The sequence below is a fragment of the Anomaloglossus baeobatrachus genome, chromosome 1 (genome assembly GCF_048569485.1).
Source record: "Anomaloglossus baeobatrachus isolate aAnoBae1 chromosome 1, aAnoBae1.hap1, whole genome shotgun sequence".
Taxonomy (NCBI): Eukaryota; Metazoa; Chordata; class Amphibia; order Anura; family Aromobatidae; genus Anomaloglossus; species Anomaloglossus baeobatrachus.
Window position 1 is genome coordinate 865,288,335 of NC_134353.1, and position 18,141 is coordinate 865,306,475.

Genomic DNA, 18,141 nt, shown 5'->3' on the forward strand with positions numbered 1-18,141 from the left:
GGGGGCAGAGAGCCTAATTGCCCAATCATTGACTTCCATTATACTCGTTAATGAAGTTAAGCCCTTTCAGAGTTTCTGACCTGCACGACTCCAGTACCGAGCACCCGAGCATTTTAGTGCTCCCCCATCACTAGAGGTCACTTTTGGGGAATTGTGCTATTCTGGCACCTCAGGGGCTCTGCCAATGTGACATGACACCCGGATACCATTCCAGCCAAATCAGCACTTCTATATGACGCTCCTTCCTTTCTGAGCTTTGCACTGTACCTGAAAATTAGTTTACGATCACATATTGGATATTTCCATATGTGTAACAAATTTTGTGGCCCAATTTCTCGTTACCCTTGTAAAAATTAAAATTGTGTGCCTTCAGCATAATTTTCGTTGAAAAAAACTTAATATTTTCATGGCCCAATATTATAAAATTCTATGAAGCACCAATGGGTTCAAGATGCTCACCACACCCCCTAGAGAAATTCCTTTAGGGGTGTAGTTTTCCAAACTGGTGTCATTTTGGTGGGTTTCTGCTGTTTTGAAATCTCGACAGTTCTGAAAATACGACATGGCATCCATAATCTATTCCAGGCAATTTCGCACTCAAAAAAAATCAAATAGCACTCCTTCCATTCTGAGCCCTCCCATGTTCCCAAACAAGAGATTCTGACCGCATATAAGGTATCCTTCAGGAAAAATTGACCAAGAAATGATGTGGTCCATTTTCCCTTACCTTTGCAAAAATAAAAAAAATTGGGGGGAAAAAAAACCTAATTTTTTATTTTTACAGTCCAATGTTTTAAAATTCTGTAAAGCAGCTCCAGATTCAGTATGCTCAGCACACTTCTAGATCAATTCCTCATGAGGTATACTTTCCAAAATGGGGATACTTGTGGGGCGTTTCCGCTGTTTAGGCACACCAGGGGCTCTGCAAAAGCAACATGGCGTCTGCTATCTATTGTAGAAACAATTTTGCAATTTTCATGGCTCAACATTATAATATTCTGTGAAGCACCTGTAGGATTAAAGTGCTCACTACACCTGGAGTCAGGAAGGAATTTTTTTCCCCATTGGAGCTGGTTTGCCACATTGTTTTTTTTTTTGCCTTCCTCTGGATCAACATGTTAGGCTACGGGTTGAACTAGATGGACTTAAGCGGGCTTTACACGCTACGACATCGCTCAAGTGAACTCGTTGGGGTCACGGAATTTGTGACGCACATCCGCTCGCTTTAGCAATGCCGTTGCGTGTGACACCTATGAGCGATTTTGAATTGTCGCAAAAGCATGCAAAATCGCTCATCGGTGACATGGGGGTCCAGGCTCAAATATCGTCACTGCAGCAGTAACTAAGTTGTTCCTCGTTCCTGCGGCAGAACACATCGCTCCGTGTGACACTGCAGGAACGAGGAACCTCACCTTACCTGCGTCCCGGCCACAATGCGGAAGGAAGGAGGTGGCGGGTTGTTACGTCCCGCTCATCTCCGCCCCTCCTTTTCTATTGGGCGGCGGTTCAGTGACGCTGCTGTGACATCGCTGTGACGCTGAATGAACCGCCCCTTTAAAAAGGAGGCGGTTCGCCAGTCACAGCGACGTCGCAGGGAAGGTAAGTCCGTGTGACGGGTCCGGGCGATGTTGTGCAACACGGGCAGCGATTTGCCTGTGTCGCACAACCGATGGGGGCGGGTACGCACACTGGCGATATCGGTACCGATATCGCAGTGTGTAAAGTGGCCTTTAGAGTCTCCCTTCAACCTTAAAAAACTATGATACTATACCTCTAGATAAATTCCTTGAAGGGTCTAGTTTAAAACAATGGGGTCACTTGTGGGGGAGTTCCAATGTTTAGGTATATCTAGGGCTCTGCAAAAGTGACATGGGGACTGCTAATGAGCTATTTATTCCAGCCAATTTTGCACTCCAAAAGTAAAATGGCGCTCCTTCTCTTCCAAGCAATACTGTGCATCTAGACAGTTTTCTACCACATAAAGGGTATCTGTGTACTCAGGAGAAATTGCACAACAAATTTAAATTCACTTTTTCCTGTTACCCTTGTAAAAATGAAACATTTGGGGATAAAGCAACATTATTGTGGGAAAAAGTAAAAATATTAATTTTTTCCTTCCGCATTGCTTTAGTTCCTGTGAAGCATTTAAAGGGTTACTAAACTTCTTGGATGTGGTTTTGAGCAGTGTGAGGGGTGCAATTTTTAGAATGAAGTCAGTTTTGGGTATTTTTTGTCAACTGGGCCTCTCAAAGTCACTTCAAATTTGATGTGGTCCCTTAAAAAAATGGTTTTGTAAATTTTGTTGGAAAAATGAGAAATTGCTGATTAACGTTTAACCCTTCTAACTTCCTAACAAAAAAAAATTATGTTTCAAAAAATGGTGCTGATATAAAGTAAACGTGTACCAAATGTTACATATTAACTATTTTGTTCTTAAGGGCATCTAGTTTAAGGAAATAGAACGTTCCATTTTGAAAACTCAAATTTTAAATTTTGTTTGCAAAATTTTCAATATTTTCATAAACAAATCATAGCGACCAAAATTTACCACTAACATGAATTACAGTGCGTGACGGAAAAACAGCCTGAGAATCACTGGGATATGTTGAAGCATTCCAGATGTATTACCACATAAATTGATAATGGCCAGATTTGGATAATGAGGCTTGGTTATTAAGGGATCAATACTCTATCACTCCCTTTTTCTTTCTCCAAAACGCATTAAAAATTGGTCAAAGTTTACTGAAATTGATTTCTAACCAAGAATAGTCAGGGAAAAAATAACTAGTCTACTGTAGGTGAGTAACATCAGGCTATGACATCCCTACCAGGGAAACCTGGATAACGCTTGATGTTTCTGCACATCAAATATCCTGTAAATTAAATATTACATAGCACAGATACAATGACTAGAACGATCATATGGAAACATCAATGTTCTTGGCAATCGGGATGCTCATCATTAATATTCTAAACCCCTATCACTGCATCTAAAAAGAGGAGTCAAAACAAAAACAAAGATGTTCCTCACTGTATCCGATTACGATCCTCATTATTCTGATGCCTTGCAAAATGTAGTGTTAAAGATATAGGAATGATATACACTATGACCAGTACTGCAGTTTTCTACCAAGCTGAATTGGAAATGATCCCATAGTTTTGTGTACATAAACATTTTTTATCCCATCTCAATTAGCTGTGATATTCTGTTCATCTCGGAGCAATAGAGACATTTTTCTCTCTTAAAGGGAACCTGTCAGGTAGAATATGCACCCAGAGCCACGAGCAGTTCTTTGTGCATATCGCTAATCCCTGCCAAACCGTCCCTGTATACACTAGCAGAAAGAGATTTTTATAAGAATTATTTCTAAAGATCCTTTATGATATGCTAATGAGCTCAGGGGCTAGTCGCAAGGGCGTTTTTTCCCAACAACTAGTGTGCCCCCATAGCATGTTAGCACGCCACCACAGGGGCATGGAAACATGCTATTCAATGCCCATTGTCATTGGAAAGACGTGCATATTTGTGTCCGTTGTCACAGTTACAGATCGCCGTGCTTACAGCCAGTGCGCATGATCAGAAGTCCCGGCACTTCCGGTCATGTGCACCAGACCTCTCAGAAGCTGGGATGCGTACACCTCGCTTCATAGTGTGGTGTGGTGACTTTTGATCATGTGCATTGACCCTAAACCTGGTGTTCTGTAGCAGTGACAATGGACACAGGTACGCCTATCACCACTGATGACGCTGGGCAATGGGCATTGAATAACAAGTTAAGAGGGCAGACTAGTTGGGGGAAATAACACCCTTGTGACTAATCCCTGGCCTCATTAGCATAATCATAAAGGATCTTTACAAATACTTTTTCTAAAGATCTCTATGTATGCTACTAGATACAGGGACAGTTAGGCAGGGATTAGCAATATGGACCTGGACCCAGAACTGGTTGTGGTTCTGGGTGCATATTGCACCTGACTGGTTCAATTTAAGCTATTGATGTGGAACATCCAAAACTTTTCCATTGCTGATCAAGCTCAGGCAAAAAACAGAACTGGCGGGGTACAACATGATGTCAGTGAACCCGAAACAGATCAGTTGTACTGTCCCATACTGGTTCTTCTCCCTGTCCAGCACACTGATCACAGTTTGTGTGTTGGTTACCCACACAATTTTGCCTACTCTACGAGGTATGTCATGGCTTGGCAGAGAGCCTAATCATGGCCTACCACAATAATGAGTTAAATAAAAAAAAAACCTATATGCCTGCAAATATATCAAACTTTTTTTTTTTTAATACAAGTCAACAGATCAAGCACCAGAAAGCAGTCTGTTCCATGTAGTTATTGTAAAGATGTTTGAAGTTAATTGTCAAAAACATCCAACAGTAAATGAAGGAGCGAAACAACAAAACCATCATCAAGAAGCAACAATGTAAGAGCCATGTAAACTCAATAATGTACAAGCCTTAAGAAACTATGCAAGCTTATCTTCAGGCAACATAAATCTCACCCATAAGCTCCATTGCTGATTAGTTTCATTGTTTCAAAGTCACTCTCGCAAGGCTTTCTTCTCATTTTCAATGATCGATTTGAGCTCTAAAGAGAACAAGAAATTAGAAGAAGAAATATAAAAGTAAACTAAACAGACAATTTTCTTTAACTTTGACTACCACAACCTCAACAGTTCAGCTTACGTGGAATGAATGCCATACAAGTGGCACTCTCCACAAATTGTATTTCTGAACAGAATCTGAGTGGTTGTATCCAACTTATAGATTAAAGACTAAGAACAACAAGTACATTCAGTTTTGAGAAGAGATTACTCAAAAAGGGATCAATTTTTACAATTACAAAAAATACCGTGAAATTCGCTATATGGTAACCTCTAGACAAAAAGGGTCTAATTCATCATTTGCAGAGAAGATGCAGTTGCAGGGTAAGGATTTTTATGCACCAAATTTGTTTAAATGTTTAACGAACAATTACAAATTCAAAGATTTTAATTTTTCTTACTTGTTTAGAATTTTTTGAGTGAAACGTCAAAGGAACCTTTCATCAGGTTGTAAAATATTGCACATTTAGACTTGAAAGGTATAAAAAATATATACAGTGGAACCTTGGTTTACGAGAACAATCCGTTCTGGGAGTGTGCTTGTAAACCAAGTTACTCGTTTAGCAAAGCAAATTTTCCCATAGGAAATAATTGAAACTCAGACAATTCGTTCCACAACTTGTGCAATGTCCCATCCTGGTCCCCTATTGTGCCATTCCACACATACACACACACACACACACACACACACACACACACACACACTATGCTCACCTTAGCCTCCATCCGTTCCCTCGGCGGTCTCCTGGTTCTTGTAGTCCGCAGGTAGGTGTATCCAGTAACCATCGCAACCGATGCCGGAGCTTCCCAATCAGCATGTCAGCAACAGACGTCATAAGGAGGTGCCGCTTGCCTCTGATTGGCCAGCGCACTGACCTCAAAGGCAGGAGCCGCTTGACTCTGATTGGTCATTGCGCTGCCTTTGAGAAGCGCTCACAGTGGAAGCTCCTCCATCGTCGCGATGGTTACCAGATACACATACCTGCGGACTACAAGAACCAGGAAGCCGCCGATGGAACAGAGGGTAAGGTGAGCATAATATATGTGTGTGTGTGTTTGTGCGGACTGCAAGAACGAGTCAGAACGCGGTGAAAGTACAGAACCGGAAGTGTGTGCGGTGAATTTGCTCGTACAGCAAAGCTTGCTCGTAAACTGAGTTACAAATTTACAGCAAGCTTTGCTCGTATATCGAAATACTCGCACACCAAGTTACTCGTAAACCTAGGTTCCACTGTATATAGAATTTATTTTTTTTGGGGGGGGGGGGGTTGCACGGTTCAAGACTAAATACCCCCTTTGGGGATCACAATCTAAATTGCTCTAAGTTCAGTATGTTTTTGGAGTGTGGGAGGAAACTGGAGAACCCAGAGGAAACCTACACAAACATGGGGAGAACATACAAACTCCTTGCAGATTCGAATCCAGCACCTCAGCGCTGCAAACAGTGCTAGCGTTATTTTTTTATTTTTGTGATGTGCCCTCACAAGGTAGCAAGTATTGATGAAGAGTAAAGGAAAATGATACATGGTTTTCTAAATATTTTTAAAATATAGATCTGAAAACTTTGACATGCAATTGCCTCCAGAAGCCACTTAATTAGTAAACTGAGTCCACCTGAGTATAATTTACTTTCAGTATAACTACAGCTGTTCTGTGAAGGCCTCAGAGGTTTGTTTGAGAACATTAGGGATCAAACCACATCATGGAAAGCAAGGAGGACATCAGACAGCTCAGGGATAAAATTGTGAAGAAGAGAAAAAGCAGGGTTAGGTTACACGCAGCACTGTTCAATAAATCATGCAAAAATGGAAGGATTCTGGCATAATTGCAAAGCTTCAAAGACATGGCTGTCTACCTAAGCTGACATTACAAGCAAGGGGGGAGCACTTATTAGAGAAGGGGGCAAGAGCCCTATGGTTACTCTGGAGGAGCTGCAGGGATCCACAGCTCAGGTGGGGGAATTTGTCCACAGGACAAATATTAGTGCTATATGCCACATGTAGAGGACATGACTAGTATGAGGAAGAAGGTGCTCTGGTCAGAAGAAGTCAAAGTAAAAACTTTGGAGTTAAATGCAAAAGGATATGAATAGTGGAAAATTAACACTGCACATCAACCTGATGAAACACCATCCCAACTGTCAATCATGGTGTTAGCAGCATCATGCTGCGGGGAGGCTTTTCTTCATCAGGGACAGGTAAGCTGTTCAGTTAATAAGCTGAATAGCGCTAAATACAGGATAATCCTGGAGAAAAACCTGCTAGAGGCTACAAAAGACTTGAGATATGGGCATAGGTTCACCTTCCAGCAAGACAACGACCCCTACAACTACAATGGAATGGTTTTGATCACTGTTTCACAAACTCATGGCCCCCAACAGATTGTGTTTTCAGGATTTCCTTAGTATTGTTTGGATTATGGAATTATTATCAAGGCATCAGAAATTACCACAAGTTCTCTCACCTGTGCAATACTAAGGAAAGCCTGAAAACATGAACTGTGGGGAGCAATGAGGATGGGAGTTTGGAAAACACTGGTTTAGATCCAAGCATATTTATGTGTTTGAATGGCATGTCAAAGTTTTCAGATTTATATTTTCAAAATATTTGGAAAACTATGTATTATTTTCCTTTACTCTTCACAAATACCTGATACCTGGTGTGTGGGCACATCACACAAAAAAAATGTTAGCACTGTTGCTTTGCAGCGCTGAGGTCCTGTGTTCGAATCCCACCAAGGACAACATAGGCAAGAAGTTTGGATGTTCTTTCTGTGTTTGAAGTGTGGGAGGAGACCGGAGAACGCGAAGGAAACCCACACAAAGACATACTAATAGGAACTTTTGATTGTGAGCCCCAATGGGGACAGTGATGATGATGTCTGTAAAGTGATGTGAATATAATGGGGCTATACAAGCAATATAAATAATGTCCACTACTCAGACAGTCCCTTCTTCAATTACTATATTCCCCATTGTAAAATAAAAACAGCCTATTCTCACCTCCAGAGATCTAAACAGAGACAAAAACCACGATTGACGAAGGCATAGCCGAAACGTGCGTAGGTCAGTCTGTGTGCCCAGTGGACCTCTTCCCATCACAGCACTCCAGGTATACCTAATCTTGATTTACTATTCCTGTCTAATCCTCATTGGTTTCTGTCCACTGATGTGTAGACCTCTGATGTGTGGCCGGGCCCTAGTTGGATGAATTCCATTACACCCTATGGGTGTTGCTGATGCTGTAGCTGAATTACTTACATTCCCCTATTGCTTGGATGTATAGGCTGATCCAGCTTGCCATTAACAATATACAGACCTGGGCTTATTTTACCCATTTGGCAATTATAGAGATACTGTTATATACCTTATTATGTACTTTTTTTTGGGCATTGATATCTATATTGCGCCTTGTGCCCATCATTGATGTAATAATAATAACACCCTTTATTAGGTTATATTCGGAGAAGTATGCACGGGCACTTTAGTATATGGTTTTAATATTCACACAATGGTGTTTTTTTTCTACCTGTACCTGTTCATAATAATATATTTTTTGTACCTATTGGACGTTTTTGATCGTGGTTTTTGTCTGTTTTGTTCTCCTCATTAATGTTCACGATTGTTCATGCAACATATTGTCCTTATGCTCCACATGGCTATCTATTCATATATACTTATGCTATAAATTGATTTGATATATATTTACCCATGTGGAATAGTGTTCTGCCATTTACCCTTTTATGTTCACCTCCAGAGATGTTGATACTGGGTCTTTTGGGGCTCGAGCGACATTGTTATAACATGTAAGACATGCAGCCAATCATCAGCTATTAATGGGCCACTTCTCTCTCACTTCCTTTAGGCAAAAACTGGGGTTACAGCACTTCCGATTGTCTCTAGATGTTAGTTTCGGCAGAAGGATACAAGAATGAAGCAGTCCAGTAGTGATCATTGATTGGCTGCAGGGATCATGTGACAATGATACGCGAGACACGGTGACGATACCACTAACACGGCGCTGACGGTGAGTAGAGGCGGTTTTTATTTTACATGGAGGAATATAGTAATTGAGAAGGAGTTATCCAACTAGTGACAACTGCTTTAACAAAAGGCACAAATTAAACAATGAATAAGGCACAAATTACAAAAAAAGTCCCAATTAGAATCATTTTTACTCTAGACAAAAAGGTGCAAAAACAATGATGAATCCGTCCCAAAAAGCTTGTGGTATAGCATTTATTGAGGTATGATACTTACACTGGCAGATTCATCAGTCTCTGGCGTCTCCGCTGTTCCACTGTCATAATTTGCCAATAGAGCAATTTCTAAAATTGTAACAAAAAAAAACAAATAAACCAGAAACATAATTTAAGCAACATTATACATAAATGAATTATACAATATGCAAAATCTTCACAAACAGCGGCAAGTTCAGTGCTAAATCACTAACAATAGAATATGGAAAACAAAACTTCAAATATACAATACTTAATAAATTGCCGTCTTTTTAGTCAAATACAAACTCTAAATAATTCAACATTTTAGAAAATTAATGCTTTCAAAGTCAAGACATTTACATTTTTAAGATTTTCAAAATGGGACTTTTTTTTTTATTTTTTTTAAGTATTGTTTGTAGTTGTAACCATCAGTAGAACATACAGATATTAGAACATGGTCGTCTCAAAGACAGTCAAAGTCAATAGCCTCGTTAGGGCATTCGGATGTCAGAGTCACTCGTTAGTGCCCCGATATCTAGAAAGGAGGTCCCTAAGTCATAAATAGGAGAAGATCCTTCTCTACTGCGCCTAATCAGTATAATCAGTGAATTACGGGCATGTCATGTCATATCTCAATCAAAAGGAGGAAAAATCCAGCAAAAATACTCATGATTAAGAGCAGGGCTCTCTGATCGAAACGCGTAGCCTGTTGTCTACTTTCCTTATGTTTTTATATTTAATAAGTAGGAGGAAGATGCTGGGGACTGTTCACAGTATGAAGGCTTTTTGCTAATACACATTGATGATCAAAGTCAAAAATTCATCCGACTCTGCAGTTTCAAAAAACATTAAAGGTACCGCGTTTCAAGGCAGTGTATGTGCAGTGATCTGTGGTGCGCTTTTCACAGGGTAAACACACCAAGCAGTCAACAATATTTTTCAGAACGAAAGGCACTCACTGGGCTTGCTTATTCAAAGAGACTTTATTCCCACGTCGGGTTACATATGAAGACGATGGGGGAGGGGGAACACAAGACACGTCGGACAACGGCCGTTTCGTGTCTGTACAGAACTCTTCCACAGGTCCACCGTTCCAGAGTACAGATGCGAAATGGCCATTGTCCGACGTGTCTTGTGTTCCCTCCTCCTCCCATCGCCTTCACATGTAACCCAACGTGGGAATAAAGTCTCTTTGAATAAGCAAGCCCGGTGAGTGCCTTTCGTCCTGAAAAATATTGTTGTTTCCTTATGTTTTTATAATCTTTGTATTATTGGCCGGCATCTTCCTGCTCTCTTCTTCACTACAGAGCGCCGGCAAGCAGGAGTGACGCTGGGCTGTGATGTGCGGTGAAACGCCGCCCAAAATCCAGTCACTCAGGAAGACTTTAATAGGCTGTGATGATGACAGGTCAACTATAAGTTGACGTGACATCACCGGACATCAGAGGTCACGGAGCCTGGGGGTCACAAGAAGGGGATGAGCGGAGCACAATAGCGCAGCTCAGAGATACTATTGGCAACACAAAGTATTTGAAAGAAACCTTGTTTCTCAACATAACATCAATGTGCCTTTGAATACTAACTAATGAACCACCCCTTTAACGTCATGTTTTATCCACTTCACTGTTTTTGCGGATGCTGGATTTTTTTCCTTTTGTTTGAGCTATTGCCTGGAAGCCGGCCCAGAGCCTCTGTGCACCACACCCAAATTACCTCAGTGTCTGGTGAGCTGCTTTTTCTACTCTTATTTCTACTATATCTTGTCATATGGATGTTCAGATGGGGCATCCTATAGTGATAACAGCTTAATATCGGAGAAACTATTTATTTTGAGAAAATCAGATATATTTTTGAGACAAATTCTTAAAAGGGAATCTATCAAAAGGATTTTACACCACAAACTATTTGTTTGTGCATGTAGCTCTTTCAAAGACCACTTCAGAAATAACTTTACATGGGCAGTCTGTTCCTCTATAACTAAGAAACCAGCTTTAGCGTTGATATGCAAATGAGGCTACAGGGCTGTGATAGATCTGAATGCTCTGTCACTCAAGCTCTATTATTTAAGGGGGCCCAGCGTCACCTACTTGACGGATGGCTCCTTTGTTTGAAGTCAGAGTATAGAGGCTGTAAGTCAAGTAGAAGGAGATGGCAATGGGTGGTGAATAGAGCTGGAGTGACAGAGGCTTCAGATCTACTATAATCTTTCAGCCTAAAATTGGATTTCTGAGTAATGGAGGAACGGACCAGCCATGTAAAAGTATTCCTGGACTTGTCTTTGAAAGAGCTACATGTGCACATAGATAGTTTGGGGTGTTCCTGACAGATTTCCTTTAAAGTAACATACAATTAAGTAACCAAAGGAGGGTCTTCTAGTCTTACATGGTCTATTCATGAGTAAAAAAAAAAAAAATAAAATAATGTAATAACGTCTGTTATAACCAATATAAAATGGTCAGGAAGGGGCAATAATGAATGGACCATGGACTGCAAGTTCATTTCTCTTTTAATGCACCTGGCAGGCTCTCGGATTATTACACTTTAAGTCGGACGGCTTCAGTTTCATGAATTCTTTTATGTCCGCTTCAGATATCTTAAACCGCTATTGAAAATTCAGCCAAAAGTAGCTAATGTCACGGCGAACAAGGCAAAAAAAAGCACAATTCTATTTCAAAAGAAGCCTTGCCCAATAGCGGCGGTTATCTTGGAAGCACACAATATCTGCAAACAGTAGGTATTAATGGAATGAATCCCAGCGTCAGCACTTAAAGCAAGAATCCCGGGAACTATTTTGAAATGCCTGAAGAGATTTTTAAAACTCATCTAAATACCATTAAACATCTGCCTATTTTATGTCATTGATTGAATCCATTGCTGGAGACTGGCGTTACAGAAAGAGAGAAAAAGAAGGTAAAGACGGCAATTTGAAAACCACAGGGGAAGAAGAAAAAAAATATCCCTCTAGGGACTAGTTGAGTAATGCACCGGTATCAGGCAGATGATGAATCTGTTGTGGTCCAGCTTTCAAAGCACTGTCTATTCATGTGCTATTATCAACCCGTAATTCATGCGTGACTACTCCATTAGGAATATTTGGTCATCATGAAGGCAGCTGCTGCTGGGTTCAGATCCTGTGCTACCAGCATGGATACCCTTCAACTTGCGTATTTGCAAACATTATAAAAAGGTAACAATTTGGCAGATAAGAGATGAAGCCCGGCTCTTTCCAGCATGTAGCTGAAGGTAATATTGCTCAGCTGCTAACAAATACCGGTAGATAGCATTTTAAACTCATTCTGTCTGACAGCAAATATGGAATCCTAATGGTGCTCATAAAATATCCATGTCTCTGGCAACAAGATTAGGTACGGGTACCAGCTATTTAATAACGTCTGCTGTTCTCTCTGCATAGCAAAATCAACTCTATCGATCATGGGTAATATGCTATGTATCCTCTGTAGAAAACTTTCCATAATCCTGAATGTTTTTTAAAAAAAGTAAATGAAGTATATGCAGTCTTTATCCGGGGGTCTTACTCGAAATCTGCATTCTACAGCTTATTGGCCAGCTTTGCTGTGTAGACTGGGACAGGGTCATTATAAGCTCTTTTGGAGGCCTTGATAAGGCAGGATAACTGCATACCGGCAAGGCTCTGTGTATAGCGACTTTGCCACTTTTGGTCTATTAAAGGGAACCAGTCACCAGGTTTTTCCCTTATGAGCTGTGGCCACCATCAGTGAGCCTTTATATACAGAATTCTAGAATACCGTATCAAAGAGCACAGACCGCTGTGTATGACGTTAAAAACACTTTTATAAGACTCACCTAGGGAGATGATTCGGTCCAGTGGGTTCTGCTGCTCTCCGGTTTGGCGCCTACTTTCTGAGGCGATCTCCGTCCTCCTCCTTCTGACGCCTGTGTGCATGACGCATCCCACGTCATCCACACTAGCCTGCATTGAGGTCCTGCGCAGGCGCACTTTGATCTGCCCTGCTCAGGGCAGATCAAAGTATTGTGTGCATGCGCGGACAGTCTTTAACCTTTCCTCGCGCCTGCGTGTTATAGTGCTTTGATTTCCCCTCAGCAGGGCTGATCAAAGTGCGCCTGCGTAGGACTGCAATGCTGACCTGGGCTGGATAGAAGGAGGACGGAGATCGCAGCAGAGAGGAGGTGCCAGACCGGAGAGCAGCGACACCCATCGGACTGGACTGACCCTTAAATGAGTATTATAAAAGTGTTTTTCTACGTTTTACACAGTGGCCTGGGCTCTTATATACAGTCTTCTAGAATGCTGTATATAAGAACTCACTGGTGGTGGCCGCAGCTTATAGGCACCAAATCTGGTGACAGGTTCCCTTAAACAATGCAAAGTGATCTGAACTTTCTAACCCCTTTAACATTTAATGCAGTTGTCAAAAGGCAGACACATTCCTCAGAACTTGGGTAATGAGCTTATATTGCCTTGATCTGTAAGGTAGACTAACAGAGGTGTAACAAGGATCATGCCCCAATGCAAAACCTGACCATGCATGGTCCCACCAACTAACCAAAGATCTGTATTCTAGTTTTTTTATTAGACAGTATAAAGACTGTACTGTTCAAAAATTGATAATTAAATGACAAGCTTCATTAAATTATTAGAAGCATGATGCCTTAAAATAATTCAATATTGTTAAAGGGGCTGTCTGGTCATACAATATTCAGTAGGTGTCCGTCACCCAGCACCTTAACTTTGCTCTATTTCATGTGTAGGAACTATTCTCTTGCCACGTGCCAACAGTTGATAGGTGGGGTTGGCTGGGTGTCAGCCCCCACTGATCTTATGCTAAGGAACTATCCCAAGGATAGACATCAAATAAAATGGTAAAGTATGCACTCTCCATAATCATTAATCAGATGGAAATGAGACCTTGTACCAAGGGAGCTGATCACTCAGTTCCAGTAAATTTACAGAGGCCATAAAAAATAAATGCACTCTATAATGCTCCAATAGCGATTTATTTACAGTTTCTAATGCCATATTAGATATAGTGGAGAATGGCAACACTTTGGGTATTGCACCCTTCACCAGACATAGAGAGTTTCAGTATTGGACTTAGACTGTGGTGCAAACTCCTGGATGCAGAGTGCGGTCCCCTAAGAAGCAGATCAGTGACTGTAGTGTAGAAAAGATTAGTTTGATGTTGGTCTTCAATCCAATCTCAAGTCTGCTTCTTGGGGAACCACACTCCGGACCGAGGAGTAGATACCATAATCTTTGACTAATACACTCTTCATCAGTATACCCTAAACGTTGCAATTTTCCACTGTGTCTAATACAGTGTGAATATTGGACATGGTAAATTATAAATAAATGACAATTAAAGCTTTCTGCTGTTCTGCTCTTCCTTATGTCCTTTCTATCCCAAGCATAGGTCTTCAGTATCATATCACCAGATAAACCTTTAACTCTATTTACATGTTATGGGAGTATTGAGGCTTGTTTGGCATTTAAGTATGGGTGGGAATGCAACTCTCCACCTTTAGCTACCTCACTTAACTATTTTTGGAGTATTTCCCCAATTCAAAATGTAGTTATTTGTTTTTATTCAATTCTTCGATCTTTTCTACTTCAAATAGTTGTATGTAGTGATAAAATTCTACATTTGTAATGATTAGATCACTATGGTCTATAAATGCCTTGAAGCAGTAGAGGTTATATCATGGGAATCTCCACCTCCTGGTGGCATCTCAAATGTTCAATACCAAATTTTCATCACAGAAAGTAATGCTTCATATAACTTTTTAGGAAATGTAATCATACAGGGAAATCTATGATCTGCCTACCTTCCAGAGGATCTTTGTTCAGTCCCAGCTGGCTGATAATATACCTCGGTATATCTGTTTTAATACCCTGGCCCTCTTTGGCGTGGCCTTCTGCTGCTTCCAAAAGGTAATAAAATTCTTCAGGATCAAATTCCTAAGTTATCCAAAAGATGTAATCAACAAATTAGAAAATCTTACAAACCTTGCATACTCCAAGAACTATGGATATAATGGAAGAACTGTTCAGCAAAGTGAATTTTGGCAATTAATGTATATTCGCATAGTAATCATAAGATGATAGATTCAGAAGATCAGTGGGATTTGGACCTTGTACAAAAAACAAACCAAAAACTTAAAACTTTATTTATGGAAAACAACAGCACATACTATTGGATGTAAACAATGTGTTCCATAATGTCTGATCACCTTTCCAGTTTTTACCCCCGTCATCTGATCCCTTTATTCGGTGAGCATACAGTGGAGCACATTACTCATAAGGCAGGCAGAGACCCTCTGTGTCAAAAAGTGCAATTTTATGCTTTACAATAGAGTTAAAAAAATAAAAACTTATGACAATGCAGATCACCCAGATACAGTAGAGCCTAAAAGGAAATGCTTTTCCTCTTGTACATAAATGGAGCCTTATTGATCACTGTACATGCCAGGACCTTTTCCAGGATACATGTTAAATGTAGGGCTATAATGCTATATGCACTGAGCCTTACCTCGTTTCTCACCCCACATTTACCTGCCTAATCATAAAAAGATCAAATACTACTGAAAAGGTTTTCATTCCTACCAGGCATTCCAACAAGCGAGCTGGTCGTGCAATCACAATTAGGATTTTCTGGGCAAGTTGTTTGATGAAGGCTAGTTCTCCACTTTCTGACCTTTCTTGGGCCTAATAAAGATAAAAAAAAGAATTAAAAATGGTTATGTTTTAAATGTACACAAAGGAGTCCATCACAGAATGCAAGTAGGAGGTATAAAAATATGAAGTCAGGTCAGACTACTTGTATGCATTTTGCATTTTCTGGAGAGCCAAAGAAGGAAGACTATGGAAACATGGGAGGATATAGAAACCACATAGATTAGAAAGAAGTAGTAAGCATTAAAGCTGCCAAAAAATGTAGTCCACCACATTTCCAAGTCACTAAATGTCACATGGAGATTGTCTCTAACTTTGCCAACTGTGATGGCGCTGTTGGGTCCTGTTCAGATTGCAGATTCTTACACTTCGCCTGATAGATTCTCTGGTGTCTGGAAGAAATGCTGGCAAATTCAGGCGTCGACCTGCTGTGTGCCAATTCATAGGCAGACTAGCAAGAGTTAATCTCTGCTAGTCTGCCTATTTGCTTTCTTCGATCACCTGTTGTAAGGGAGCCGATCACTTCTCCCCTCTCCTTTATATGCTGGCTGGGTACTTTCACCTATGCCAGCTATAGCTGGTCTTAGTTGGTCTGGTGTCACAGACTTTCTGGTGCTAGCAGTTCTTGTTACTTTGTGTGGTTGTGGAGTTTATCCGTGTGTGTGTGTGTGTGTGTGTGTACATGTGCATGTGTATGTATGTAGTGTGTCAGCGTTTTGATTCTCCCTGGTCTGTCTTCATTGTCTTTAACATCACATTCCTGCCCAGTCCTTCCCTGGTGGGAGGGGGGAAATCAGACTAGGTTTGGTCAGGAGCGGGGTCAGTGAACGGGACTCAGACATGTCCACCATTAGGCGTATCCCTGAGTTTAGGGATAACATAGGGCTCCTTAGCGTGAGGGACAGCATAGGGGGCCCTAACCCTCATTATCCAACAAGTCACATTGTGACACAAAATATCTAATCTACATTAGGCAGAAAGACACCTTCAGTTATAAATTCACATGCTTTATTGAGGACCTGACACCATAAATATAGGTTTTTCCTTTTTTTTGACTGCTATAAATACCATTGTTCTCTTTAAGTCCTCATTAATCTATATTTCTATTGTTTCTCCACCTTTCCAATCCAGAGATATGGCCCCCAACTTTTGTGTATATAAATCTAGTCTTGTTATCCAAGTGGGCGTGATCTTCAACTCTTCTACATGGGAGTCTTCTTGAGTCACGCCACCCCTGGCTAACAAGAATAGATTTACACACAGGCATGAGGAGGCCATATCTCTGAAACAAAGAAGAGCAGGAACAAAACAACACAAATCCAGACTCAGGGAAGATAAAAGATAAACATTTTAGCAAGTGACAGGTCTACTTTAAATTGGGCCCCAAATCAGGAGCTGCTCACATCTAATAAATCCCTGTGCTTAAACTCTCCGTCCTGGAGAACTTTTCCCTTTAACAAAAGAGGACAAATTAAATGTTTACTAGAGATATTCTTTTAGCTGTATATGCCTTTTCCTTCTTTTCTATTCCAACATTCAATGCCCGGTAGGCACTGGGTGCACAGTTATGAATTTTCGTTTTTCTTCCTTTGCAACAGGCAGCAGAAGCCATTTATCTTTATTATTATGTATGAGATGTCAAAACCAAACTAAGTAACTGTCTTCAGCGGTCAGCGAGGGGAGAACTTTCCAATTGTCTTAAGCTTTCAAACCATGAAACCAAAACAGACACACTATAACCCGAGGGAGTCGGGCAGATCCATCTAATTAAATATACAAGTGTCTGCAATGACTAATGTAGATGGAGGAGCAATTCACTTGGCTTTAACCAAACGGCTGTGAATTATGCTTTCTTATCTCTAATTGCTTGTTAAGTCTCAAGACCTCGGATTGTAAACTCTCGAGACGGACCGAAATGTTCAAACACAGAATAATATATGATTCACAAGCATCATGTATTGCCAGGACTGAGATAAAGTTTAAATACATCACACACACCCCTCGAGTGGCGGGTGAACATTAGGAAACATGGCCGATGATATAGGCAATTATACTCAGAAGGTAGAAATCAATACTAAACTATTATTTATGCCTCATTTATACGTGTGTTGTCTGTATCAAGCCGAATCTTGCCAATTCAGGGCCTTTATGGCATCACTAATGATACACGCGTTCCTGATATATATAGTCAAAGGTCTTATGGTAGTAAGGATTTCAAGAGTTGTACATTTTATGTCATTTATAATTAAAGCGCACCAATCTCCAGGATTTACCTATATAACCTAAAGCCAGTGCTATTCTGACACACTATCATGCTGATTCTATACATACCTTTATATGTCAGCAAGGATGTATAGCTTTTGAAACACAAACTAGTAAAATTTGTAAAATGTACAGCTTTTAGATTGGTTGGCAGCAGCTGCCGAGCAGCTAATAGCTGGGGTGGGGTTTGAGAGTAATTTCTGCCCCCTGCCTGTTGTTCCTTCACCTGTTATTTATGCTAATTCCATTATAGAAGCCTTTTACTAATGGTTGTGGCTAGAAGGACCTGTGCTGATGTCATAACCATGTGACCAGCAGGGGTAGGGCCTCAGTCAACAGAAAAATAATGTTGCTTCCTGGTATCAGCTATGTTGGC

The 18,141-nt window shown here is 40.7% G+C and overlaps 1 protein-coding gene across 10 annotated transcripts in view; it reads right to left on the bottom strand.

Moving 5' to 3' along the window:
- MAST4 (microtubule associated serine/threonine kinase family member 4) overlaps window positions 1-18,141 on the bottom strand; it is a 775,598-nt gene that overhangs the window by 102,167 nt on the left and 655,290 nt on the right. For all 10 annotated transcript variants that reach the window (XM_075325968.1, XM_075325950.1, XM_075325959.1 and 7 more), the window contains 4 exons: window positions 15,435-15,536; window positions 14,657-14,789; window positions 8,871-8,938; window positions 4,511-4,596 (listed from right to left, as the gene is read on the bottom strand). In XM_075325968.1, the coding sequence (XP_075182083.1) occupies window positions 4,511-4,596; window positions 8,871-8,938; window positions 14,657-14,789; window positions 15,435-15,536 (389 nt within the window). The remainder of the gene's footprint in view (window positions 1-4,510; window positions 4,597-8,870; window positions 8,939-14,656; window positions 14,790-15,434; window positions 15,537-18,141) is intronic.